The 27,513-nt window shown below is 47.9% G+C and overlaps 2 protein-coding genes across 2 annotated transcripts in view; both read left to right on the forward strand.

Annotated features, from left to right (window-relative positions):
• The window catches only part of grk6 (G protein-coupled receptor kinase 6), a 34,990-nt gene extending 19,259 nt beyond the window's left edge, over positions 1-15,731 (forward strand). The window contains exons 3-16 of the mRNA XM_004086616.4: positions 2,578-2,690; positions 5,925-6,002; positions 6,422-6,522; positions 7,328-7,420; positions 8,095-8,158; positions 8,547-8,687; positions 10,285-10,475; positions 10,550-10,587; positions 11,220-11,309; positions 11,629-11,837; positions 12,043-12,180; positions 13,032-13,169; positions 14,276-14,410; positions 14,638-15,731. Coding sequence (XP_004086664.1) covers positions 2,578-2,690; positions 5,925-6,002; positions 6,422-6,522; positions 7,328-7,420; positions 8,095-8,158; positions 8,547-8,687; positions 10,285-10,475; positions 10,550-10,587; positions 11,220-11,309; positions 11,629-11,837; positions 12,043-12,180; positions 13,032-13,169; positions 14,276-14,410; positions 14,638-14,688 — 1,580 coding nt within the window. The 3' untranslated portion in view covers positions 14,689-15,731. The remainder of the gene's footprint in view (positions 1-2,577; positions 2,691-5,924; positions 6,003-6,421; positions 6,523-7,327; positions 7,421-8,094; positions 8,159-8,546; positions 8,688-10,284; positions 10,476-10,549; positions 10,588-11,219; positions 11,310-11,628; positions 11,838-12,042; positions 12,181-13,031; positions 13,170-14,275; positions 14,411-14,637) is intronic.
• A 1,254-nt stretch (positions 15,732-16,985) lies between these two features.
• prr7 (proline rich 7, synaptic) lies at positions 16,986-26,034 on the forward strand. The gene is made up of 3 exons (XM_004086619.4): positions 16,986-18,072; positions 20,381-21,210; positions 24,783-26,034. Exons 2-3 carry the CDS (start codon positions 20,964-20,966, stop codon positions 25,295-25,297), a joined length of 762 nt encoding a protein of 253 aa, XP_004086667.1. The 5' UTR covers positions 16,986-18,072; positions 20,381-20,963; the 3' UTR covers positions 25,298-26,034.
• The last annotated feature ends 1,479 nt before the right edge of the window (positions 26,035-27,513 follow it).

The raw sequence follows: 27,513 nt of genomic DNA on the forward strand, positions 1-27,513 counted from the left end.
CAATCCTCATTTGTTTTGGGTATTGTAGTCTTTTTTTTTTAGAGGTTCAGGTTTCCATGATAACAAAAGTCAAGAAAAAAAACACCAAGTTAGTTTAAAAGTTGAAGAGTGGACGTTTCTGAGGCCTCTGTCAGTGATCGAGGTTCTCAGAAGTCCAAACCCACAAGTTCAAAAGAACTGAAGAACCATGAGTTTGGGAAATGTTCTGGGGCCTCATTTCTAAAACTTTGCGTAGGATTTGCGTCAGAAGTGGCGTACGGATGAAACATAGGACGTGCGTACGCACAGAAATATTTGGATTTATAAAACCGTGCGCACGCACATCCTACGCATCTTTCCCTTAATAAATCACAACCAATTCTAAATGCAGCGCAGCTTTTGCGGCTTCATGACACGCCCATAGTTGCCCATAAATAGTCCGTGAAACGCCCACAAATGAATATTCATGGCTTGCGAAATCATGGCAAACACAGAGGAAATCAAAAAAACGGAACTTCACTCAATGTGAAGTAGAAGTTATCGTTGGCGAGGTGGAAAAGAGGAGAAAAGTGTTGTTTGGAGGGCACAGTGTGGGCATTACTAATGCCAAAAAGGCACGTGAGTGGCAGACGGTGGCAGACGCCAAATGCTGCAGCCTCACAACCTCGGACCGTGGCCGAAATAAAAAAGAAATGGTCGGACATCAAAGTCAAGACGAAAAAACGTCTAGCGATGCATCGGGGGGGGGGCACCGGAGCGCCAGATGCACCGGGTGACACGCGTGGTTCCTCCGAGTGCTCCTCTGTAACGCCGGGCCCAAAAGCCCGCAGAGGTCCAACAGGACGGCTGGAGGAAGTCGGAACCGGCTCCTAAGCCATTCGTCCTCGTTTGCCAACAAGTCTTCTTGCTGTCTAAAGATGCGTTCACTCTGAATTCTTCCATTTGCCACATCTTCTAAGATCAGCCATTGTGCGTCATTACGCATTGTGATGGGGCATTTTATTTCCCTCCATTTAATTGCATCTGACAAGCTACAGATGTCGGTAATAATCCACGTGGAAATGGGAAATTGATCAGCGCAAATGTAATTTCTTGTTGCTTTCTGAATGGTTGAGACATACGCCATACATTGTTTTATCAGAAATAAAACAAACTAAAGGCATATGCAGGAATACCATAATTCTGTAGCTTATGAAGAAATGTTTTACTATGTAAACAACTTTCCCCAGTGGACAATTAATGCATCTCTCTCTATCTATCCATCTGTGTCTGTCTGATTGCTCCTATATCTGCTCCACCAGACGGACACATTGACGAGAATATCAGTTTTGTACATTATTTCGTTCTGTTAACTATATTATTTATGAGGATGAATTGCACAACATGCCAATATTGCAGAACATATTTCACTTTTCTTTTTCCAAATAAGTGTTCATTTGAATTTCTGTTGTAATTTTCGTTTGATCTTTTTATTTGTTTCACTGCTGATCGATCAAACGGGTGTTTGTGTAGCTGTTAATTGTCAGACTTGCTTTGTGAAGTCTTCATGTTATTTATGAGAGGCAGTATTGTCATTGTCACTTTCACGTGTTTCTTCCATCTGCCGACGGTGTCGCCGTTTCTCATTTCACCCGTTTTTGTGCGTACGCCTGGGTCAGAGCGTGAAGGACCGCACATTTTCCCGTCAAGTTTGCTTTTTATAAATCTCAACTATTGCGTAGAGAGTGGCGTACGCCTTCTTTTGTGCGTACGCAACCTTTAGAAATGAGGCCCCTGGTCTTTAAACTGTAATCCAAACGATGATTAAACCTGAGTCTCGGAATCTTACCTGAAACCTTCCAGCGTTGGAACCGTCGTCAGTGTGGTCTGAAGGAACCATGGCAGCAGAGCTTCATCTGTGCAGCATCTCCATCCAGGAGGTTCCAGAGAGTTCACCGGTTTGGTTCACCGGTGCGTGACGCACAGCAGCCGCCGAAACGCGGACCAAACCCGTCCAAAGTCAGCTCCTGACTGGATCATTTTCATATGCAGAGAAAACAGGAAGTTCCTCCTTCATGGTCAGACGTTCTTCCTGTGTCCTGCTGGAGTCTTGTCCTCCTCCACGCTTCTCTTTCCATGTTCATCCACTAAACACAGGGAAACCTCAGCTGTCTGGCTGTGTGGCTAACGGCCTTCAGCCCAGCTGGGAGCCATGAGGCTCGGAGCTACAGCGCCACCTGCTGGGTTTCTCCTGCATGGAGCCGATTACCTGCTTTTGACTGGAAAATGAGGCAGAGAAAATGTTGTTTCAGGGTAAACGTGGCCGTTTAGAGGAACAACTGCTCTTGTCAGCAGGAAACGCCTTTGTTTGGGTTGACACAAAGTATGAACCCCAGCACTTTTTCAGGACATCTGGACTTTCACTGTGAAAGAAGAACATTGTTGCCATGGTTACAGGATTGATGTCAGATGAATTCCCAGGACGAGTGCATACAGAGTCCTGGTCTGGGAATCCATCCATGACTACACCACACCTGGATCTTAGAAAGCTGCTTCAGCTGCTCCACAGACTTCCTGGTTGTTCTGCGTTACCATTGGTCCGTCATGTGTTTTCTGCAGAGAAGGACTACAGCAGCCTCTGCGAGCGGCAGCCAATCGGACGCCTGCTCTTCCGGCAGTTCTGTGAGACCCGAGCCGAGCTGAAGCGCTGCGTGAAGTTCCTGGACGCCGTGGTAAGAACAGACCGGGTTTCTCTACCGTCATCCTGAAACTGGGTGGGTGGGGTGGAGGGGGTGGAAGGCTGGGGGCTCCACAGGAGTTCTGTAGCACGGGGGTAAAGGGGGGAACCTGAGCCAGGAGGGCTCTGCAGGTCACCACTGAGGGTCTTCAAGTCAGTCAGTGCTTCTACTGGAAGTGGGTCAACTTTACAGCAGATCAACAGTCTTAGAACTCTTTCTTTGGAGCAAGTAACCCCCCCCCCACACACACACACACACACTCCTCATACTGTGTTCATCATCTTCACACCACGGGGGGTATTCCAGGAAGCATGTTTAAACTAGCCTGACTTTAATCCTGAACTCTGGCTGAAATCCTACTGAACTTGCTTACTCTGGGTATGTCGGTTCCAACAGACCGGATATGAGTTAGCGTAATTACGCTCGACTTGGTAACCCTGGGTTAACGCTCGTGCACAGCAGGTACATAAAGACATTCTCAATAGATCGCCGATTTCTGGAGTCACCATGGAAACACGTGGAGAAAAAAAGAGAGCGCTATACTTCAGTGAGACGGAGTCTGAGATTTTAATGACGGCGTATGAAAATTATACGACCATCAATAAAGTAACACGGCTGCATCATCAGCAAAAGAAAGAGTTTCTGCTTGGAGAAAAGAACAGACAAAGTAAACGCACGAGTTTCTATCTCATTTCTATTTTCATTGTGACGCATATATATATATATATATATATATATATATATATATATATATATATATATATATATATATATATATACATGCATAACTTATCCAACTTGAATGAATTACTTCTATTGGTAAAAAGTAATTGAGTTAAATTTATTCAATCTAATTTCTTCCGTCTATAAACTCAATAATTGTTTTTACAACTCAAATTTACATATTTATCTAACTAAATGTAATGTTACTCCAATTCAATTAAATGTTTTTTCATCTTAATTTATTAAAATTCTTGAACTCTCATATTTGTAAGTTAGAGGCTGCAGATATACTCATTTTCATGACAATAAAATGAAAGAAACAAAATGGATTTGCAATATGAAACAATTTGTTATTTACTATTTCTCTGACTTTAACATTACGGTACATCATCCGGCAGTAGGGCTGCTATATAAACTCATCATCTTCTCCCTCCCTCTCACTCATGGTGCAGAGACGTAAGCATAGTAGGACAAAACAACTCGGTAAAACACAGTAAAACAGCTAAACAACTAAACACATTTGGTCAAAAAACCACACTTAAACCCAAATTGTACAGACAGACAAAGGGAATGGTATCCCACAATCCCTCTGTGCCGATCTAACAGCAGCACCAAAGTTACACCTACTTAATTGAATTCATTTGAATGAAAGTAAAATAACTGTCTGATAACTACGTGTTATTTAAAAAAAAAGATTTATCTTAACTGAAGCAAATAATTAAGTTAGATCAAAGTATAAAGTTTATCTTTCCAACATCCATATGTGGTCTTATCACCCTCTCACGGTGGAAAAAGTATTATCTGAGCTGCTTCATCCACTAAATCATCTTTAAATGGACACGCCATGCTGCTTCACCTCTCTGAAAACAAACTAAGCTTCAACTAAACCTGCTCCAGACCAGGTTATGTTCAGAGCATGAGTTGCCATGGCAACTTGACCTACCCTGAAACATACCTCCATTTCTGGAACCGAAAGCTGAGGTTATCCACTTCCTTAGCCTCAAACTTACCGTGGGAGCTAGCAGAACCTGCTTCCTGGAATACCCCCCTGAACAGCACATTAATGAAGGTGTGGCCATTGAATTCACAGGTGACTATCCAATCCTCAGCTTAGGGGGTGTGGCCAAGTTCGTTTGCCCCGCCCAGTTGTCAATGTTTGGTAAGCTGATAGAGAAAACCTTGGGGGGTCGGGGGAAGAAGATGTCACATGTAGACGGATGGTCAGCTGTGTGTGTTTCTGTCATATTTAGGGTTTACTTGCGCTGCCCTCAGTGTTTTGTGTTGTTTTGTTTCCTTTCATAGCTTGTTGTTTTTTCACTTGTTTCTTCTTTTCTTGGTTGTCTTGTTTTCCTGTTTTTTAGGAAAGTGTCATGACGTTTCATACCTGGTATGTTGTGTTTTGTCTTGTTTTAGTTCTTTGTGCGTCTTTCAAACCAAATGTTCATTGTGATGATAGTCGTTGTGTGTGTATTTTGGTGCTCTTTTGTACTGCCTACTTGGAGTGTTTTTCTGGCCAAAGGTGTTTTATTTCTATAAAAACTTTGACAAAGAAAGACACAAAAGTAGAAAAGTTGGTTTTGTTTCTCCCAATGTTGCCTTTTAGTATTTTTGTTCTTTTCAAGACGAGTTTAAAGATAAATATTCAGAAATTGGTGCAAACAGAAACGGCAGTGAAGGTTTGTTTGTTGGTGTGTTTTAGTAATCAAAGTCAAAGCAATAGAAGAGAAGACATGGACGGGCGCAGATTATTCAATAAATATCAAATAATATTGATCCCCATCAGAGTGGCTGGATGGTTCCGTTGGCTGCATGTAAGACTGGCGCCTGGTAAATCAGGGTTTGATTCCTGGGAGAAGCATTGAGCTTCATCCTTGGGCTTAACCATGTAGCCACTAGGGGGCTCAAGTCTGGGACCCTGTGCCGGTCCCCAGCCCAGTTAAAATACAGGGTAAAAATCTCTACCAAACCACCTGTGCAGATCGGTAAAGCTGATTGGTTGTGGCGAACCCTGAAGATGTCATCACATCTTCTGTTAAAAAGTCATCTTTAAAGGAAATGTTTGATCTCAGAATGAGGAAGTCAAACTGTCCCAAAAACAGGATGTTTCCGTGCCATTAACGTCACAGCTGTCCTTTAGGAAAGCTCAGGGGCCTTGTGGTAGAGTGTCTGCCCTGAGACTGGAAGGTCGTGAGTCCAAATCCAGGCTGAGTCATACCAAAGACTCTAAAAGTGGGACCCATTTGGGTTGGACTGGGGGGGGTTCAACCACCAAGTGGTTCCTGAGGGGGGCTGCAGCTCACCACTCCCTCCTGGGGAGGGGCAAATGCACCTGACAGCTAATGGGACTAGGACCAACAAACACTGGGACCCCTAGTGGACAAATTAAGCGACAGCAGCCAAAGAATAAAAGTCTGTTTTACAACCGAAAGTGAACCGTTTGTGTAACTCCTCCTGTGTGTGTGCATGTGTATGTGTGTGTGTGTGTGTGCATGTGTGTGTGTCCAGGCCGACTATGAGGTGACCCCTGACGAAAAGAGGAAGGAGTGCGGTCAGGAGCTCATTGACAGATACTTCAACCCACAGGTATTTGATGATGACATCACAGGCTGAAGCAGGGGGCGGGGCAAATTCTCTGTAAACGTGATTTGAGTTTGCCGCCATCATTCTGGTGGAACAGCAGGAAAAGAGAATGAGGCGATTAAAGGATAGAAACGTCTGCAGACGACAGAAAAAGGAAAAGTTTCACATGAAAAAGAAAGAAAGTGGTTTAGAGTGTAAGATTTATATCTTGAGCAGCTCCACCTTCTTTAGATTCTTTCAGGAATTTTGTAAACCGTAAAGATTTCTCTGTCAGCTTCCAGGTCAGAACAGACGGAGGTTCAATCCCCAAAACAGAAGTAGAGGATGAAGTAAAAGTCACATTGAAAGGACCGGATGACATTGATGGTTTCTCTTTACGACGTCTCTGAACATAAAGCTGTTTCCATACGTCTGGGTTTCAGTCGGAGGATCACGTGTCAGAGGTGGAGGACGCCATGGCGGCGCGGTGCGCAGAGCGGCTGCAGCACGACGCCTGCAAGGAACTCTTCAAGGAGCCCACCAGGTATGAAGAACCCCAGCCCACATGGCAGGGGGTCCATCTGACCCATGAGGTTTCCCCAAAGGAGACGCCATGAAGGAACCTTCAGCCAGGTTCTGCGAAAAAAGTATTTGCACCCCATAGATCCACTGCATGGTATAAATTGAGGAGTCAGTCTACTTACTTTATGTGTTGACGGATCACTGAGCTGCTCAATGAACACAACTGTCAAAGAGTAGAACCTTCAGTAGAACCAGAGGAGAACATTCATCTAAAAGAGGCCAAAAACACGAGGAGGATTCATCCAGGACGTCCAGAGAGACCTGCAGGCCTCACTGGACTCGGGTCCAGTCAGAGTTCAGGATCCAACAGTCCGACCTTTGAACAAACACCATGGAAGACAAGAACACAGAGGATCCACCAACTCCTGGACTGATGTTCTGATGAGACACAAGAGGAACCTTCTGGAAGGAGAACGTCCACAAACCTCTGGACTCTAGCGCTGTTAGAGGTAGACATGGAGGTGGGAGTGTGATGGTGTGGGATTAACTGACCTTTATCAGTGGTTCTGAAGCAGAACAAAGACCCAAACTCTGCATGATGGTTCTGGTACTGACTGAGATTGGGTTTCTGACCTCAGTGACTCCCACCTGAGTGTGTGAAGACGAGACACGGTCAGGCTTTAGGTTGGGGTGTTAATACTTTTTGTCATAGTCCAGATTCTTACAAAATAAGCTCAAAGAGGACGTGAAGGTGCAACGTTACCATTGGTCAGAATAAATCCAGAACCTGCCTGGTCTGAAGAACTTTGCTCTTTGCTGTGTTCCAGATTGATCCATGACTTCCTGAGTGTGGCGCCGTTCGCCGACTACCTCGACAGCATGTTCTTCAACAGGTTCCTGCAGTGGAAGTGGTTGGAGAGGTAACGCTCCGTCCTGCAAATCACAACACGCCCAGATGTCGCCTAAAGCGGCGCCGGGGTGGAGATCGGTTCTGGTAATGTGCAGGAGAGAAATGCTGGAACCACGGACGATCCCGTCCCGGCTGTTTAAAAAGGTTTAAGGAGGGAAATGCAAAGATGAATCAAAACACAAAACTGAAAGTCCAGTTCTGAAGAGGATTTAGAGGTTCTGCAGGAAGATCGGCACCAAAAGATGAGTTGGTTCAAAAAATAACCTTTAATTCAATTCAGTTCAATTTTTTTAAATAGTCTAATATCACAACACAGTTGTCTCACACAAACAACTGGAGAAAAACATTGAAACGGTTGTAAAATATGAGTAACAGCTAGACTCAACTAGACAGACCCTGGACATCCCCGCCCTTAGACCCCCCTTCTTCAAACCGAGGAAACATAAAACTGAAGAAATATGTTGAAGGAGAAAGCTACAACAGTAACCCCGTACGCCCTGCATCAACACCTCTCCAGAGTCCTCACATTATCTTAGGGCGTCTTCACATGGACTTCCTGCGTGGCTTTCACCAGGCAGACGAGAACAGACCCATTGAAATCGTTCTCGTCTTCACACAAACTCAAAGTTCTGATCCGAACTCTGATGTGGTTCTGCATCTCACCCGGGTTCTGTTCTCCAACAGGCAGCCGGTGACGAAGAGAACGTTCCGGCAATACCGAGTTTTAGGAAAAGGAGGCTTTGGAGAGGTGAGGATGCTTGCTTTCCTAAACCAGCTGCTTTCAGGAGCTGCTTTCACAGGACGGAAAATAGAATTGGAATTGGAAAGAGATTGGAAAATGACATCAGCATAGTAGTCATAAACCGTAGTGACTGACGAGTTTTCATGCTAAACGTCTTTATGGTTCATTTCTTCACGTCGAGTTGATGACAGATGCAAACGGCTGACAAAGGAAGAAAAGAGAAAAAGGAGAGAATTTCATTTCTCTCCTGGTTTTATGCGGACAGACTGTAAGAGAGGTGGGTGTGGTTTTACACAGGTGTGGGCGTGGTTTCTCCTTTGGTGCCTCCACTATGAAAGGGTGGGTGGGGTTGGGCTTTCTTTCTCATTGTCTTAACGCGGCTGCTCTCCTCCAGGTGTGTGCCTGTCAGGTACGAGCCACCGGCAAAATGTACGCCTGCAAGAAGCTGGAGAAGAAGAGGATCAAGAAGAGGAAGGGCGAGGCCATGGCACTCAACGAGAAGCAAATCCTGGAGAAAGTCAACAGCAGATTTGTCGTAAGCACCTCTAACCTGAGGGGCATACTGCCCCCACAGGCAGACCCTGGAAATGCGACCACACAGACAACCATAAAACGTTTTTTATCTGCTGCCTGCTGCATTTAGGGACATTTGAATAGCTGGGACTTTCTAACCTGTGGCAGAAAAATTTTAGAAAAAAACAAACTTTTAATGTAAAACGTCCCTTTTGGACTTTAAAAGAACCCAGACTCCATCAGAGGTGTCACCGTCAGAGGCGTCACCGTCAGAGGCGTCACCGTCAGAGGCGTCACCGTCAGGGGCGTCACCGGCAATCGCTTTACCGTCAGAGGTGTCACCCTTCAGAGGCGTCACCGTCAGAGGCGTCACTGTCAGGCGCGTCACCATCAGAAGCGTCACCGTCAGAGGCGTCACCATCAGGCGTGTCACTGTCAGAAGCGTCACCGTCAGAGGCGTCACTGTCAGAGGCGTCACCGTCTGAGGTGTCACCGTCAGAGGCAACACTGTCGGGCGCGTCACCATCAGAAGCGTCACCGTCAGAGGCGTCACCGTCAGGCGTGTCACCGTCAGAAGCGTCACCGTCAGAGGCGTCACCGTCAAGCGCGTCACCGCCAGAAGTGTCATCATCAGGCGCGTCACCATCAGAAGCGTCACCGTCAGAGGGATCAAAGTCAGACGCGTCACCGTGATAGACGTCTCCTTCAGAGGCGTCACCGTCAGAGGCGTCACCGCCAGAGGGGTCATTGTCAGGTGTGTCACGGTCAGAGGCGTCACCGTCAAGCGCGTCACCGTCAGAAGCGTCACCGTCAGAGTTGTCACTGTCAGAGGCGTCACCGCCAGAGGGGTCATTGTCAGGCGCGTCACCGTCAGAAGCGTCACCGTCAGAGGCGTCAAAGTCAGACGCGTCACCGTGATAGACGTCACCTTCAGAGGCGTTACGTCAGAGGCGTCACCTTCAGAGGCGTCACCCTCAGAGGCGTCACCTTCAGAGCCGTCACCGCCAGAAGGGTCATTGTCAGGCTTGTCACCGTCAGAGGCGTCACTGTCAGGCGCGTCACCATCAGAAGCGTCACCGTCAGAAGCGTCACCGTAAGAGCCGTCACCGCCAGAGGGGTCATTGTCAGGCGTGTCACCGTCAGAAGCGTCACCGTCAGAGGTGTCACCATCAGAAGCTTCACCGTCAGAGGCGTCACCGTCAAGTGCGTCACCGTCAGAAGCGTCACCGTCAGAGGCGTGTCACCGTCAGAAGCGTCACCGTCAGAGGCGTGTCACCGTCAGAAGCGTCACCGTCAGAAGCGTCACCGTCAGAGGCGTCACCGTCAGAGGGGTCATTGTCAGGTGTGTCACCGTCAGAGGCGTCACCGTCAGAAGCGTCACCGTCAGAGGTGTCACCGCCAGAGGGGTCATTGTCAGGCGCGTCACCATCAGAAGCGTCACTATCAGAAGCGTCACCGTCAGACGCGTCACCGTGATAGACGTCACCGTCAGAGGCGTCACCCTCAGAAGCCTCACCATCAGCGGCGTCTGAGGCATTGCCAATGTTTCTGGCTGTTAACGAACCGGGCAGCTGGAAGTTTGGAGGACCGATGGTCGTTTCTGCGTCTCCTGTGCCCAGGTGAGTTTAGCGTACGCCTACGAAACGAAGGACGCGCTGTGCTTGGTGCTGACCTTGATGAACGGCGGAGACCTGAAGTTTCACATCTACCACATGGGGGAGGCGGGGTTTGATGAGGGGAGGGCCGTGTTTTACACGGCGGAGATCTGCTGCGGCCTGGAGGACCTACACCGAGAGCGCATCGTGTACAGGTGCAGCACCTTAACCCCGCGCCTTCTCCCTGGGTCCAGGCTCTGCTCTCACTCTGCTCCTCTTCCTCACTCAGAGACCTGAAGCCAGAGAACATCCTGCTGGACGACCACGGTAAGTTCAGACACCCCTTCAGTCATGACCCCCACCTGACCCAGATTTGTTCAGTCCATCATCTAAGAATCTGCTGGAGATTAGAAGGACTTCTCTGGAGATTTGGGATGAATTTGAACCAACCCACATCATTAGCTCTCCACCACCGTGCTTCAGAGTTCTGCATTGCTACTGATCAGCTTCCTTTATTATCCTACGTCACTTTGATCTCTTTGCTCTGGAGGAGCTGGTTTGTTCAGAACCAGCACCACAGACCCGCCCTGGTTCAGAACATTTCTCACATCTAAAACCTGAAGATCCGGACATTTCTTCACCTCATGAGCATTCTTTAAATCACAGAGGAAATCTAAAAAAAATTCAGTAATAGGTTTGAAGCATCAGAGCCCTTCAAAGCTCTGCAGAAACCAAGTTCTGCAGAGGAGGTGAGGTTCCTGCTCTGTAGCAGCAGAGGGCGCTCTAGTCCAGCGTGAGACCGAGTCCCTGGCAGAGGTCAACGTCCGCCTGGATCTGTGAGGAGAAAACGACCACTCAGATGGAGGAGAACACAACCATCTGTTTCCCGAGATCATCAGGGTTGTTGGTTCCTCTGAAAGGAACGTTCTCCGTCATTCAGAAGGAACGTCTGTCTGCAGGACACATCAGGATATCAGACCTGGGGCTGGCGGTCCACGTTCCTGAAGGAGACAGCATCAAAGGCCGTGTGGGAACAGTGGGATACATGGGTAATGTAGTCCTTTAGTGCACTACATTTATTACTACACACACACACACATACACACAGGCAGACACTGGAAGACACACACACACACACAGGCAGACACACACAGGCACACACACACACAGACACTGGAAGACACACACAGACACACACACACACAGACACACACACACACAGACACTCACACTCCACGTTGGTGATGGATCCACACGTGGAACATGGCGTCTCATGTCTCCAGTGATCTGCTGACTTGCGCTTTCTTTTTTCAATGTAAGTTTTAATCTGAAAATAAATCATTTCCTCTTCCTGTGCCCCCCCCCCAGCCCCAGAGGTGGTCCAGAACGAGCGGTACACCTTCAGCCCCGACTGGTGGGCACTGGGCTGCCTGCTGTACGAGATGATCGAAGGCCAGTCGCCGTTCCAGCAGAGGAGGAAGAAGATCAAGAGGGAGGAGGTGGAGCGGCTGGTGAAGGAGGTGGAGGAGGAGTACTCCAGCAAGTTCTCCGAAGACGCCAGGTCCCTCTGTAAGATGGTGGGTGGACACGCCTCCACAGCCAGAGGAGGACGTCTTTCTTCCGTAAAGTTTGGGATGTTTTCTCTAACGTGACCTCGGAACAGCAGACAGGAAGTCCTCCTGGAACTCTGCTGCGCCTCCGCCATCATCTCCTGCTAAAGCACCTTTCTTCAGTAAAAACCTGAAGACTGAGCCCCCCCATGTTTCCTGTCTGACCTCTCAGCTGCTCGCCAAAGATCCCGCGGAGAGGCTGGGCTGTCAGGGAGGCGGGGCCTCGGAGGTCAAAGCCCATCCCATCTTCCACACCATCAACTTCAAGCGCCTGGAGGCCGGCATGCTGGAGGCGCCCTTCATCCCCGACGTAGGTTCCTCATCTGATCCCACTCTCTCAGAAGGTTCCTGCTCCTGATCTCACGACGGAGCTCCGTCCTCAGCGTCTGAGTGACGTCACAACGGCTGACGCCTTAAACCAGCTGCAGGAAGCTAAAGAGCACAGAAAGATGTTAGACGAGTTCCACTCCGATCATCTGTTTTCAAATCGTTCCCAGTCGTCTTTTCATGATGACGAAGCCGAAATCTGAAAATCTGTCATTTTCTTGACATAGTTTCTGCAGAGTGCCAGGAGTTCATTAGAAACTCACCTCTGAGTTGTGGGCGGGGCTGTTGGTGCAGACCAACCCCGCCCTTCTATCATCTGTGTTGCTGGTTGCACGGAGCGGGGAACAGGGAGCTTGTGGCCCCGCCCAGTCTATTTCTACATCACAAATACGATCTTTTTCAGACGGCAGTTTTTCGTCTGCTTTTGATTCACAACCGTCCAAAAATACTCAGAAATGCACTTTTGAGCAGAACCTTCTTAATGACAATCAACAATTTTCATGAAAGGAAGGAATAAATAAATGAAAATAAAATGAATGAATAAAGGTCATCAGAAACACGTTAAATCACCACAAACATCAGTGGGTCTTCAGTGTTTCATGTTCTAAGACCTGAAAGCGTTCAGTCAAAGACCATAAAAGAACAACGGTTAAAGGATTTGGCTTCAGTCATTACTCATTTAAAGGATTTAAACCAGTTTTTCCAAACAGGAAGTGGAATTCATAGGTCTGAATCTGTCAGAGGTGTTCAGAAAGCTGTGCGTGTTTGTTGGCCGGCGTGTTGTCTTCATGTGTTTTGTCTGTAAAGACCACTGATTTTGCGTTTGTGCTGCAGCCTCAGGCCATTTACTGTAAAGACGTCCTGGACATCGAGCAGTTCTCCACCGTCAAAGGGGTGGAGCTAGAGCCGAAGGACGAGTCCTTCTACAGCAAAGTGTCCACGGGCAGCGTCTCCATCCCCTGGCAGGACGAGGTCAGACTCCAGAACCTGGTGGTCAAAATCAATCCAACTTCACTTTGTTTTTGTTTCCCAGAATCCTCCAGGGGTTTGTTTATGATGCAACACTCGACAGTTGAAGTGAAGTTTTTGCAGAATCAATGTGAACCAACAGATTGTGATGCAGTGAAGCTGCTTTACTGCATCACAATCTGTTGGAATCCCATTAATTGCGTAAAAAGTTGAAGATCTGTTAGTAGAGACCTCTCTCACTGCTGATCGCACCAGCTCCATTATTAACGGGTTAACAATCTAAAGCTGTAAATTAGACCCTCATCTGCGTAATAAGAAACCTTCATTTCAACCATGAAAGCAGGATTTCTGAGGAAACTTGTGTTTCTAACAAGTTCTGTGTGGGAACAGAGAGAATCAAACGTCTTCTTTTCCTTTGGGCGTTTTCCCAATCAGCCAATCAGCTTCCTCCATCTAACTGTCCTCTGCATCCTCTAACACAGCTACCTTCCTTCACTGCATCCAGAAACCTATTTGGTCTTCCTCATCGCTCATCACTCTCTTTTTACCTCCTAACAAACACCTCCTTTAAGATGACTCCTCCTCCTCCTGCATTTCCCCTCCCCTCTCCACCATGTTAGACCTACTTGAGCGCTGCTCCTCAGCTTCTGGCCTTGTTACCGTTCCACCTGGTCTCCTGTACACACAGCATGTCTACCTTCCTGCTCTGCATCATGTCCACTAACTTTTAGCTAGCTTTTATACAGCAAGTGAGTATATATGTGTGTGTGTGTGTGTGTGTGTGTGGGGGGGGGGGGTGCTATTGTGCCAGTTTTTAACGACATATATGTTTGTCTTGTCCTTTTGTTTTTAAATGTCATCATGTAAAGCACTTTGAGTACTTTGTGTTGTAAAAGTGCTAAACATATAAACTTTGAACTAGCTACCTTTTCCTGTTCCCACATTCAAAGTCTGTACTCTCAGCACAGGGAGACTTGCTTGGGCCCCTCATGGCTACAGTCAAACTTCTAAAAAGAGTTTCTACATTTCAGACTTTAGTTGATTAACTTAACAAAAAGGTCCGAGCTGTTTTGCTGAAGTGCAGATGGAGTTTTTTGTTTCTCCTGCAGATGATCGAGACGGAGTGTTTCTTTGAGCTGAATGTTTTCCACCAGGACGGCGTCGTTCCCCCCGACCTGGACTGGAGGGGTCAGCCGTCTCCACCCCCTAAACAGGGGCTGCTACAGCGGCTCTTTGGAAGACAGGTGAGTTAGCAGGTGGCAGTTACAGTAGCATCATGATGGCCTTCAGAGGTTTGGTTGGGGGAGGAGCCTTCAGAGGTTTGGTTGGGGGAGGAGCTTTCAGAGGTTTGTTGGGGGAGGAGCCTTTAGAGTTTTGCTTGGGGGAGGAGCTTTGGTTGGGGAAAGCTTTCAGAGTGTTGACCTTCACTAAGAAAACTGGGATATGATGTGCTCTCTTACTCCTCCTGCAGGATTGCTGTGGTAACTGCAGCGACAGCGAGGAGGAGCCCACCCGGCTGTGACAGACTGGCGCTCGCCACCTTTTGTTTACAACTTTTGCACATTTGTATTTTTGGGTCGTTCCATCGCTGGATGTCAGAATGTAAACCTCCAGCGGAACAGCAGTTTTTAAAGTTATTTAAGAATGAAAATAAGGAAATCCTTTTTTATGGTTGGCTTCCGTGTTTCGGGAAGGCCTCGCTCTTTTCTCCCACTCTGGACCAAGCGCCTGCTGTATAAGTGCCTTGCTCGAGGGCACAGTGGCAGGACACCCTCATCAGCCCCTCCACTTGCTGCATTTTTTCCACTCTTTTTGCTGCAACTGTTTTTCAGTTTTTAGCCAGTTTTTGTGAATTTTTGATATAATGGTTTTCTGGAGACAATCCATCTGTTCAGCCTCGGAGTTCTGGAGTTTTCCTGATCAGATCTGGGCTGAACCGTTGTGCCTTTTCTATGTATCTAAGTGGAGCCACCCAGTAGCGGTCTACAGAGACCACTCAGGCTTTAACAGAACCAGAACCAAAACTAAACATGTGTAAAAGGTGAAATCTGGGGTCAGATTCAGGTGCAGAGACTCCAGATTCTTGTTCTGGTCTCACTCCTCATCCAAAGACGCTTCATCAAAGCTCGGATCACCAGGAACCAGATTAGCCGAGTCTGAAGCTGCTCATGGGGACGACGGACGCCAGTCCCGAAATAAATCTGTGACGTGGACCCAGCGCGGTCCGACGTCGTTCCTGAGTCACTAACTCCTCCTCACCTGTTTATGTTTAAGGGCAGGGATCAGAACCTATGCAATGATGAGGAAACACGAGTCTCAAACATACCTGGGTTCCAGGCAGGTGAGCCGAGCGTCTCCAGTCAGGATGGAGAGGACCTCTTCCACGTGAGCTGTTGAGAATGATTCCAATGAGACACGTTTATGGAAAGGTCTGGATTGTAACCACTTTGGAATTGTAGAAAATGTTCTTCTTTTCTCCTAAATGAGTTAAATGTTTGTCTGCTAAACTCCCTAAAAATTGGTTGTTTGTTGGAGTCAGAAATAAACGGAACTGATTCAGAACGACGTCTGTCAAGATGGTGGTTTATTTTTCATGAAGTCAGTCTGATGTGAGGTCTTTCCTCCAAGCAGATTTCAAGATCTGCAAATTAAAAACCAGATAGGCGTAAAAAGTAAAACTGTGGGATTACAGAAGGAGAGAAAAAGAGAAACATCTTTGACTTTTCTTTGAATGTGGCTCCGCCCACTAGTGGGTGGAGGTCTTGTGTTACCATGGCAACACAACACTGAAAAATTGTCATTCATACAAAACTGGCAAAACACATCAGAACCAAAGAAGATTGGAAGTCCAGATGTCATGACCCAACTTCAAGACATCAGAACCAAGAGCACTGACTTGTGGTGTTCCTCAGGGTCCCGTTCTAGGTCCCCCTTGTAGCTTGTGGACAGTTTAGTCGTGTCTCTCGTAGATGATTCCCAGCTTGAATGATAATTTAACAAAATAGATGTGAAGGCAGAAATCTGTCTTTGGGACTTTCTGTCTGAGATTTGAAGCGATAAAAACGTCTTTACTTTCAATTCACCTTTGAAAAACAAAACTATGTTTATTTCACTATTAGCTAAATTCCAAAAAACAATTTGTGACTAACTTTCTGTTCTTTCATCTGAACAATCTTGACCAGATTTATGTTTGTGGCCTTCAGCTGTTTGATTGGTTGTTCTTTTATTGGTGCAGAACCTTCAGCAGAAGGTCCACATCTCTGCAGAACGTCTGACCTCTGAGATTCAGATCCAAAGTCTGAGAGTTTTTCAAAACAGACACTTGATTTGGCCCTCATGTTCTTTCTTCTATCCCAAATACAGTGTTGACTTTCATGAAAACATCCATCCATCCATCCATCCATCCATCCATCCATCCATCCATTCATCCATCCATCCATCCATCCATCCATCCATCCATCCATCCATCCATCCATCCATCCATCCATCCATCCATCATCCATCCATCCATCCATCCATCCATCCATCCATCCATCCATCCATCCATCCATCCATCTTCTGAACCAGCTGCATCCCTTTTGGGGTTATAGGGTTGCTGGAGCCTATCCTAGATATTGGGTGAGGGCGGGGTTCACCTGGAACAGGTCACCAGTCTGTTGCAGGGACACACATTCACCCCGTAGGTCAGTTTTAGTCATCATTGAACTTATGATTCGTGTTTCTGGAGTGTGGGGGGAAATGCACCCATGAACCAGGAGAACACGCAAACTGCACAGAAAGAACCCAGCTGGGGTTCGAACCATTGCCTCCTCACTGTGAGGCGGGAGTGTTAACCACTCTACACCACTCTTCACCCCCCCAACTGGAAAACAATGTTGGGGAAAACTGTCAAATTCAAGTGCACTGCTATGCTGATGACATCACCAAAGATGTCCTGAAGAAGCAAAGCCTGTCACACATTTGAAGGTACAGCAGAAAACCCCTTTGGATCCCGAATGGAAGCTGCTCCGTGATGGAGCTGAGCGCGAAACTGAAGCTGCTCGTTTGAATGGGGTTCTTTGGAAGTCAAATGAGCTGCAGGTAGACGGGTCACCTGAGCCGGAACCACAGAGCCTCCACCTCTGCAGACAGACAGTCAGCAGCTTCTTCTGTTCAGCCACAACTGCACGTCTGCAGACGCCCAAAAAGGAAGAGGTGTGATGTGTGCGTCCACAGGCTGGAATCTGCCCGACAACCACATCATTCTAGTCTCTTTAAGCCGATGAAGGTCGTCTGCAGCTATCATACTCACCTCTGCACCTCTGTTCTATTCTATTCTATTCTGCTCTGTTCTATTCTGCTCACTGTAGATGTTAGGTAAAGCCAAACATTTAAGTGAGGACTTCCTTTATATTTTCCTTGTTTGTTTTGTTCTTTTTTTTCTATTTTTAGTTTCTAAGCTTTTGAATTTAAATGTTTAACATCAAAACTAGAACGTTTCAGGATTAATGTTTAGATAAAGTTTTTCTTTGAACTATGTGCCACGGTGTGTGTGTGACGTCACAGTCGGGCATCAACAGGTGAGCGAGCTGCAGTTCAGAGGTTGCGCCGGCAGGGGTCGCTGCTCCTGCCTGAACATCTCAGTAACTCTCCTGTTTTCAACGCGCCTCAAAGAAAACACGCCTCTCTGTGCGTGAGCGCGTGCCCGTACAAGAGCCCACCAGACACGCGGACGGACGCGCAGCGCGTCACGACGCGCTCCTTCTGCTGAATGAGGAGGAGTGAAGGAGGAGGAGGAGTCAGGTGGTCAAGGTGAAGCTGCTTCTTAAGCTGCGCGCGCAGAAGGAAGCGGCGCGCGCGGACAGCTCTGCGGGTTCGGATGGTGAGAAGCTGGACTTGGTTCAGGTGAACAGCAGAGGAGCCACAGGTGAGATGTCACTGGTGCGCGCGTGAATATTGCAGGAGGCAGCCCCCCCGCAGCAGCTGAGCAGAGCGGGACGCTGTGAGCGCGTGCGTCCATGAAAGCCCGCGCAGGTTCGCCGGGCTGACATGGTAGACAGGTGGTCAGAGGAGGTTGAAGGCGCGTGCGTGAGGGATCGTTTCCTAGTTCTCTTCTGTTGTGGGCGTGGTTCAGAACCATCCCTACAGACGAACATTTACAGAACTTTCTGTGGTCAGCGGATTGTGACCCGGCCGGTTCTGGTAAAGTTCTGGATCTGGACTCCTGCAGCTTCATGATGGACGTGCGGGAGGATTCTGTCTGGTAGATGAAGATGACCTGAAGGGGGGAGGCCCCGCCTTTTCCAGCTGCATTCCAGAAACCGCCTCTGGAACTCTTCCAGGTTAAAGCTGGTGGGGGCGGGGCCTATCCACCTTTTCGAGCAGACTTTAGCTTTGAAGTAGGTGATCCTGGATGGGTTCAACACCTGTCCATCATTCCAGGAGGTTCTAGGAATGATGCTGACGGGCAAAGAGCGCCTCCTAGAGGCCAAACACAGAGATGTCTGTCATCGCAGAAGATTGAGAACCAGAGACAGCTGTGGGAAAAACGTCATCATGTTATGGTGAGTGGAAGGACCCAAAGCAGAGTCTGAGGCGGAGGGCAGGTTACCCGTTTATGCCTCGTCAAACGAGAACAAAATCAGACCAGAAGCTGAATCACAGACCGACAGTTACAAGGAGCTTAAGAGGAATCATCTGGCAGAGAGAAGAGAAAGGCCTTTGAAGACAGTGATGACATGAGGATCAGGTGTGCAAGAGAGGCACCAAGGAAAAGGTTAGCCACGCCCCCGTGCTCCACACTGGTCACTACACATCAACCATTTATGGACTACAACAAACATCCAACGTTCTGGAACGTTCTTGACTTCTCTTCGTTGTTAGTTTCGTCAGACGGTCCGGTCTCGATGCTTTAACAGGTTTTTTGCTTTTAAATCTATAATATAATAAATCTATTCGTTTATGCAGTCAGGCTGTTCTACAGTGGAGAACTTAAAAGAAGCCCCCTAGTGGTTACCTGGTGAGTTGACCTGGTTCCAGGTAATTCTTTTCCAAACAGGCTTCAGTCTGGAAGTTTAATGTTAGTTTCTGGAAGACGTCTTTTTTAAATAAATCCTCCAAACTTTTTTCTACGTTTCCGGACCAGGCGCCCAGCGTCTTCCCCCAAAACCTCCAGAACTCTTTGGAACGTTTTACACAGAACCCTATTTTTTGAGACTCTCCCAACAGCCAAACGAGGCTTCAATGTTGTGAAAACTTTATTGTTTCTTCCAGCTTAAGAAAGTCAGAGTAACAGGAAGAAAAAGAACAACAGATGATTCCAGGAAAAGCAGAAACGCTGACCTTCAGGGATCCTGATGGAAGTTTCTTCAATTCAGTTTTATTTACATAGCCTAATATTAGCCTAATGTTTACAACAACAGTCGTCTCAACGGGCTTCATGCCGGTGATTGTGTAATAAACATAAATCATAAAGAACATGAAGTCATAGAGTTCAATAGGTAATGGCTAAACTAAGCAGACTGAACTAAACGGGGCATCCCTGGCCTCAGACCCTCCTCGATACGGGAGAATAGAATAGAATAGAACAGATCTGAAGCTGTCGGAGGAAACACCGCCCCCTGCAGGTCAGTAGGATCTTCACAAGCTTCCATTTGTTTTGAGGATTTACTTTTTCTTGATCTTGTTGAGAAGAAGCAGAAACTTTGTTAACCAGCTCAGTGGCCTAGTGCTATAGTGTCTACCCTGTGACTGGAAGTCATGAGTTTGAATCCAGGCCGAGTCATACCAAAGACTCTAAAAATGGGGACCCAGTGCCTCCCTGCTGGGGGGACACTTAGAGGTTGGATTGGGGGGGTGAACCACCAAATGGTTCCTGAGCGCGGCTCCCCGCTCCCCCAGGGGAGGGGTCAAATGCAGAGAACAAACATCTAGATGTTGACAGATAATGGGAGTTTAAACCTTGTGCTATCCTATGGGGTCCAGATGACCCCCCCCCTTCCATTGAGGTGTTCTCCCTACCATGACAAAGGTGGATAAAGGTGGAAAGATTTCATGTAATCCATGGACACCAGTGAAGATCACAAATCATTGAAGAAAAAAGGTTCAGAGCACTGTCTAGTGGGTCTAGATGACCCGTGCCTAGGATAGCACAAGGGTTAACCTGGAACCCTGGAGGCAGTTGTTGTGTTATGTGATCTCACATCTGAGTCCTCATTGCTGCTGTTTCTTTGCAGATCCACAGGACGTCCAGGAGCTCCGCTGGGATCTGAGCGGCAGGAATTCAGGGTCCAGACGGTCAGGACGGCCCCCCAGCTCTGAAGGGGGCGGAGACCTCTCCTCCTCTGGTCCTTCATCCTGTCAACGCTTCCTCTTCCCTTTTGTGACTCCAACTCTCAGGACGTTTTTCCTCCTTCAGACGCAGGAAAAGATTCCCCATCAGCGAGTTTGTTTGGGACTGAAGCTCGCAGAACTCGGCTTTACCTGCAGGATCTGGTTCGGGTTGGGGAACTTGGATTCATTTGGATCTTTTTCCTGACGCGTCATTTTCCTCCTCTGGAAAGATTTTGATCTGAGATTCATAACTTCTGCTCCAGTTTGGATTCTGTAAAACCCAAAGACAGTAAAACATTAGAGTTCTGCTGGATTTGGGCCGGTTAGGTCCAGGTTCTGACCTGGAATGTGGTGTCCCTGAAGGACCCGGCTCCTCCTGGTTTAGGTTTTAGCTCTTCCTCTGAAACAGGAGATGTGCTGCGGTTTCTGTGAACTCCACACGGTTAAAGGTTCTGCCGTTTGAAGGAAGCTGGTCCCGTCATCGCCATGGTGATGTCTCACGGCACCTACACCTTCCTGGCCTGTTTCGCCGGCTTCTGGTTGGTGTGGGCCGCCATCGTCATGCTCTGCTGCTTCTGCAGCTTCCTGCAGCGCCGGCTGAAGCGGCGCCGCGAGGAGCGGTTGCGAGAGCAGTGTCCGCGGCCGGCCGGGGCCGATCCGCTCAGCTGTGGCCCCGCCGGGTTCCCGCCCGCCCCTCATCCCACCTCCAGAGCCTCATGGGTCTCCATGCTGGGTAATTCAGCAGCAGTCACTCAGACACATGACAGGAAAAACACGATCCAGGGTTGAACAGCTGACTGAAAACAGCTGACGACGACAACAAACTCATCAACATTCAGGAAATGTCAGCTGGTTCTTTTATTTTGAAAGTTTAGCTCTGAAGAACATAGAAAACGGTTGGAGTTCCATTTTTGATCTGGTTAGAAATGGAGGTTCTAACCTGTGACTTCACTGCCACTTCAGCCAGTGGATCAGACGCTCACCAGAAAAGTTTCCAAACATCTGATCACATGATCAGTTTATCAGGAACAGCTGCTGTTTTGATCGTAAAGTTTGCCTCCAGGAACCTGACGGTTCTGAGCAAAGTCTGGTTTTTTCCCGGTCCTGGTCTGACAGTTTGTCACGTCAGTATGTTTGGGTTTTTTCACGGTTCCACGTGGACTGAGCGAGGGATCTCTGTGCAGGGGCGTGTCTAACCACGAGGGATGACCGCTCAGTCCATTCTGTTTGTCGTTGGTTTCCACTGAAACTTCCTGTTCCATGAACGTCCGTCATAAAGAACTCAGATAAGATCCGTTTGGAAGCAAAAGGAGTGGATCTGAATATTTAGAGCCATGGAGTCAGTGAGCGCTAACAGGAAACAAAGCTTTAAACTAGCTTTCCTTCAGCCGCATTAGAACTTTAAACATCATTTCTTCTTTTGAGTTTTTCAAAATAAAAGCAGATCTAATAGCAGTAAATGCTACCAATTATCCTCTGATCACATTAATAACTTTTCCATGACTCCTCTTTGAGGTCAGCCTTTAATTACTGCTGCAGAAACATAAAGACATGAAGAAAACCACAGAAACACAGCAGAGGATGACATCACACCACCAGCATCCAGGTGGTTAAAAAGAAAGACATGGAACGTCGGCGTTTTGTCAAGTTTCCCACCTCCCTGCCTGCTGGGCATTGCTGCCTGTGGTAACAGCCAGCGCCCCGGCGTGGGCAGCAGATTGGACCGGTCCAGAACCAACATGTGCCTGAATGCAGTTCGGGTGACCAGATCTGAACGATGAGAGGTTTTAGTGTGGGATGAGGTCAGCGGTTGTTTTTTGGAGGATTGTCTCTCAATGCGTTCTCACCGGTTTGATTCACGGATAACAGAAGCCTCAGAAATCATTTGAATAACATTCTGACAGAAGCAGAGGCCAACTTTAGTGCAACGTGACACAGAAAGACACGGTAAATCAGTGGAAAGATTTGAAAAGATGAAGCAGGAACATCGTTTCAGATGGACTCAGCAGGCAGAATCTCTCCTCCATCCAAAGCTTGGAGACTAAAAGAGATGATCCTGGAAATGAGAGCCGTTAGATCCGCTGGAGGTCAGTTTGGTCCAGATCTGTCATGTGAACCAAACGGTTTTTCTGGAGGGCAGAGCTCTGCTGTGACCCACATGGATGTGTGTGTATGAAGATGAAGATAACTGGGCCTTCCTTACGTTAGCGAGGTATGTCTTCTCATGAGAGGTTGCTTGATGTTGCTGGACTGTACCAAATATCCCTCCATCCATCTTCCTCCTCTTATCCGGGGGGCGGGGGCAGCAGTCTAAGCAGAGATGCAGACTTCCTTCTCCTCGGCCGCGTCCTCCAGCTGAGTGTGCCGTTGGTACCCAATCCCAGCAGCAGGTTTTCTCTGCTGTTGCTGCAGAACAGAAACAGTCAGGTCCTGCAGGTACCTGTGAGGAGCAGTGGGGGTCTGATGGACTGGGGCCACATTAGCATCCACAAATACCCCTGTCTCCACGGCAACAATCCAGCAAACAGCAAAAACACAACTCCAGAGGGTTGGATGCAATTTCTGAAATAATGTATAAACGTCTCATTCTTCAGGTACGCTAACATTCCCGGGAAAAGGTTCCAGCTGTTGTCACGCTCCCTGCAGATCTCCTAGCGACGCTTGTTTCCTCTGAGGTTCAGTTCTTGTTGTTTGTATGGACTTTCTGCCGGTGGTTTCTATGAACTTCCTTTAAGAGAAATCCTGAGTTGAACGTCCTTGTAGTGTTTTTCTGATGATGGAGGACAAAGATAAAGAGAATTGAGCTCAAAGCTGCATTTCTAAGAATTTCTTTGTTCAAATCGTTGTGAATCAGAAGCAGAATTAAAAATGCAGTTGGAAAAAGCTTGTAGGTGTTACATAGAAACTACAATGGGCGGGGCCACAGTCTCTCTGCTCCGCCCCTTTCTGATGCAGACCAACAGATCCATGAACGTCTGTTTTCTGGTCTGAGCTGGAATCTGATCAGATGCTGCTGCTGTTTTGTTGCACCGCTAATATTTGGTTGGGGGCTGTAAGCTAGCAGGATAGATGATGGGTAATGAGTGCAGGCTTACTTTGCACCAACAGGACCCCCACAATTCCTGCCGCTCTGCAGAAACTATGTCCTAAAAAACGACACAGCTTTGCGGATTTTGTCTAAAAACTGCATCATCATTAAGAGACAACTGGGAAGGCTTTGAACAGCGATCAGACGATGACCGGAGGGGGACTCTAACGTTATTCAGAATCTCCTGCAGACGTTGAATTACAGCAAATGTCCACTCTTCCTCTGCCTGGGACGTCCATCGTCATCATCCTCTGTCCACCTTCACTCTGATTCTGCTTCAGTGAGGGCATTTATTCACAGGGGGTCGATTGTTGGATCAACAGTATTCAGTTTGCAGAGCGGAGGCCGAGTGAGCCTGAACTGTGTGGCTCTCACAGTGAGAGAGCGAGCAGACGCTCTCTGGTCGTCCCTGCAGCCCAGCAGGCAGCGAATCACTTTAGTGTTCAGGTTGTCACCTCGACCAGAGCATGTGCAGCTCTGTAAAGCTCCGCTCCGGTCGTCCTCTGATGTGTAAAAACCACAATGACGTTTTTAGACTAAATCTTAAAACCGGTGTCGTTTTCTAGGAATTCGTTAGGAATTCACCTCTGGGTTGTAGGCGGGACTGTTGGCAGGGAGTAAGCCTGCACTCATTTCCCATCATCTATCTGTTAACACTCTTTCTCCTGCTAGCTTACAGCCCCTCACCCCCAACCTAACATTAGCGGTGCAACAAAAACAGCAGCAGTATCAGATCCATCCGTCCGTCCAGTTCTGATCCAGATTCCAGCTCAGACCAGGAAAACAAAGACGTTCATGGATCTGTTGGTCTGCAGGTGGATGATCAGAAAAGGGGCGGAACATGGAGCCTGTGGCCCCGCCCAGTGTACTTTCTACGTCAAAAATACGATCTTTTTCAGACAGCATATAGTATTGAAGCTAAAGTCAAGTATCATCAGCATATAAAGTTCTTTACTTCACTCCTGTCTGAGTGGGACTTTGAGCAGTCAGGGGTTCCACCGGTTCTTCAGAAGGGAAGCAGACAAACCACAGAAATGTACTGCAAAGATCCAGAAACCGGATGAACTAAGGCGACAGGAAAGTCTGTCCAGCATAAATGATGCTTTTCAGCCCAACGGTGAACAGGATTCTGGATCTTAAGACAGACGTGCGACTGAATCTGTGACTGAGCGTTTTTCCACGTCTGTTTGTGACCTTCACTCTTCTCCCTCCATCAGACACAGATGTTGTCGGCAAGCCACCATGTTACGAGGAGGCGGTCCTGATGGAAGACCCTCCCCCTCCGTACAGCGAGGTGCTATCTGACCCACGAGGGGGGACCTACCTGAAGCCGGCTCCGCCTCGTGTCACGGCGCCGCCCTTGAGGGAAAACCGGGACTCGGCTGAGGCGTTCACGCCATCGGCCTGCAAACACTCTGCTGGGGGGGGGGTTCCGGACCGGGGGTACTTCTCCCTCAACCGCCTGCCCTCCTCGCAGCGCTGGGACTCCCTGGGTCACCTCCTGTCCAACATGGACCTGAACCACAACAACCTCACCCCACCCAGAGCCCGGTCTGTTCAGGCAGCCACCGCCATGGCAACCATGCCTCGCAGAGAGCCCAGGACTTATAAGGGTCAGGGGCCCCCGGGGGGGCCAGCAGAGCCTCAGGGGGTCCACACACTGAGGGGCTTGGAGCCTGGCTGCGGCATGCCGACAGCCTTCCCTTTACTAGGCCGGAGCACGGCGGTCTGAACCCGGAGGTCCACAGACCACAGAGACGCAGCACTTCCTCCTGGGGGTCCGGGATAGCAGCAGGAGGTCAACCCCCCAGCAGCTCGGTAAGGACTGCCTGTGGGGGAGGGTTGCTCTAACACCTCCGCTGGTGAGTCTGAAGCATCTGAGCAGAGGAGGAAGAGCGTTACCGAGGTGAAGACGAACGGCGAGCTGAGCCACGTCTTTATTTTAATGCCCCCCCCCGCAGCAGCCCATTGTGGCAGCCCGCCGTTGCCATGGCTGCAGAGAACTATTTGCCTTCCTCGCCACCTTCATCTGTTTTTTTAGCTGGCAGCATCCACTGCTGGGGAGGCACACTTTGACCCAGGTGGGGGAGCTGTCACGGTAACTTCCTCTCAGACTGGCGTGCAGAAGAGATGAAGGACGGCGAGCATTATCCCGTCACTAAGAGCAACTTTTATGGTCAAACTCAGCTTCTGCATTCATGACAATCTTTTACTGTCCGTGTTTGAACCAGCATCCCGCCGGGGGGGGGGGGGGGTCTAAACCAGAAACAGACAGGAGGACAGGCGTGAGGATGAGGATGGGAGGAAGCAGACCAAACTGCTGTCATCAGGCAGGTTTCCTCTCAGGTTGATTTTTACTCAACGTCCTCTGATGGAAGTCGTGGTTTGGAGTTTTTGACATGTCTGTGTGGTTTTGTCTCATGGAGGAGAGCAAATGTAATAAAATTATTTCATTTTTTCTCCTGTAAATCACTGTCAGTCAAACTGTCTCTGAGTTCACCTCCACAGCAAACCCAGCCGGGCGTCTGTTGCTGACCTTCAGCAACAGACTTACATCTAATTGTTGTTCGTTTCATTTGCCCTTCTTACCCATGTAGCTCTCATAATGTAGTATCGTAAAAAATGATTAAAAACAATATCTGTAAAAAATATTCATATGAATAAAAATACATGTTTTTATGCCTAAATAAAAGTAACTATATACCTGAAGACAGTTAGATCCTAGAAATGTGGGACTCAAACCCCAATAACTCCCAGGAAAACCGTCACCAGCCTTCTGACATCCACTGCACCACCTGCACGTACTGGGAAATCTATCTTTGTGTCATAACAAGGACAAGTCCCACATGTGGCTGAACATCAGAAGGATTTGATCATTTGAGGATTTTCAACCATTTAACCCTTGTGCTTAGATGACCCCCCCCCTTCCATTGAGGTGTTCTCCCTACCATGACAAAGGTGGATAAAGGTGGAAAGATTTCATGTAATCCATGGACACCAGTGAAGATCACAAATCATTGAAGAAAAAAGGTTCAGAGCACTGTCTAGTGGGTCTAGATGACCCACCTCCTAATGTTAAAGTGCCTAGGATAGAACAAGGGTTACGAGGTATGAAGAGGCATTTATCATTGTTAATATGGGATCATTAATTAGGGGAAAAGTTTCTTTAAAAAGTCTAGTGGGAATTGGGTCTAACAGACACGTTGAGGATTTGGAGGACGTAATAATTGATGTTATTTCCGCTTGATCCACAGCAGTGAAGCAGTCTAATGTTACAGAGGTTTCTATGGATGCCTCCATTTCTACCGCTTCAGCCTGTTCTGGGCTGATAGTAGGAATAACTTGATTTAACTTATGTCTAATATTTGAGATTTTACTATCGAAAAATGTAAGAAAATCATCAGAGCTGAGAGAAACAGGAACATGTGGTTCTACTGAGCTCTGACTGCGATGATGGATGGATGGATGATGGATGGATGGATGGACAGATTGATGGATGGTGGATAGAGCTTCTGCTGTGTTGTCTCCTGACATCAGCGTTGTTCTTCTGAAGCTCTGGTTGCTCTGCAGCAGCTCTTTGTTCTGCAGCTGTTCATGTGACGAAGACGTTTTCAAACCTTCAAACTGAGAAACAGATGACACCACCGAGCGTTTTGTGTCAAACTGTGAGGGATAGAAGACTCCGCCTACGATGTTATGTAAGAAGGATGGAAGGAGGACAGACGGAGGTTGAAAGGAGGATGGAAGGAGGAGGACTCTGATGCAGCTTGTAGTTCAGTTTCTGACGTTGCCCCGCCCCCACGATTTCTGGCCAATGGGAGCTTCTATTTGCAAAGTTTAGTTTACTTCTACAAAATCAGTAAAGGTTTGACTGAGCTGAAGGAAAGAAACAAAGTCCACGCCGGATCCAGATCAGACCCAGACCAAAGCGGACGTGGACCGGGTTCT

Source organism: Oryzias latipes, chromosome 14 (assembly GCF_002234675.1).
Source record: "Oryzias latipes chromosome 14, ASM223467v1".
NCBI classification, from domain to species: domain Eukaryota; kingdom Metazoa; phylum Chordata; class Actinopteri; order Beloniformes; family Adrianichthyidae; genus Oryzias; species Oryzias latipes.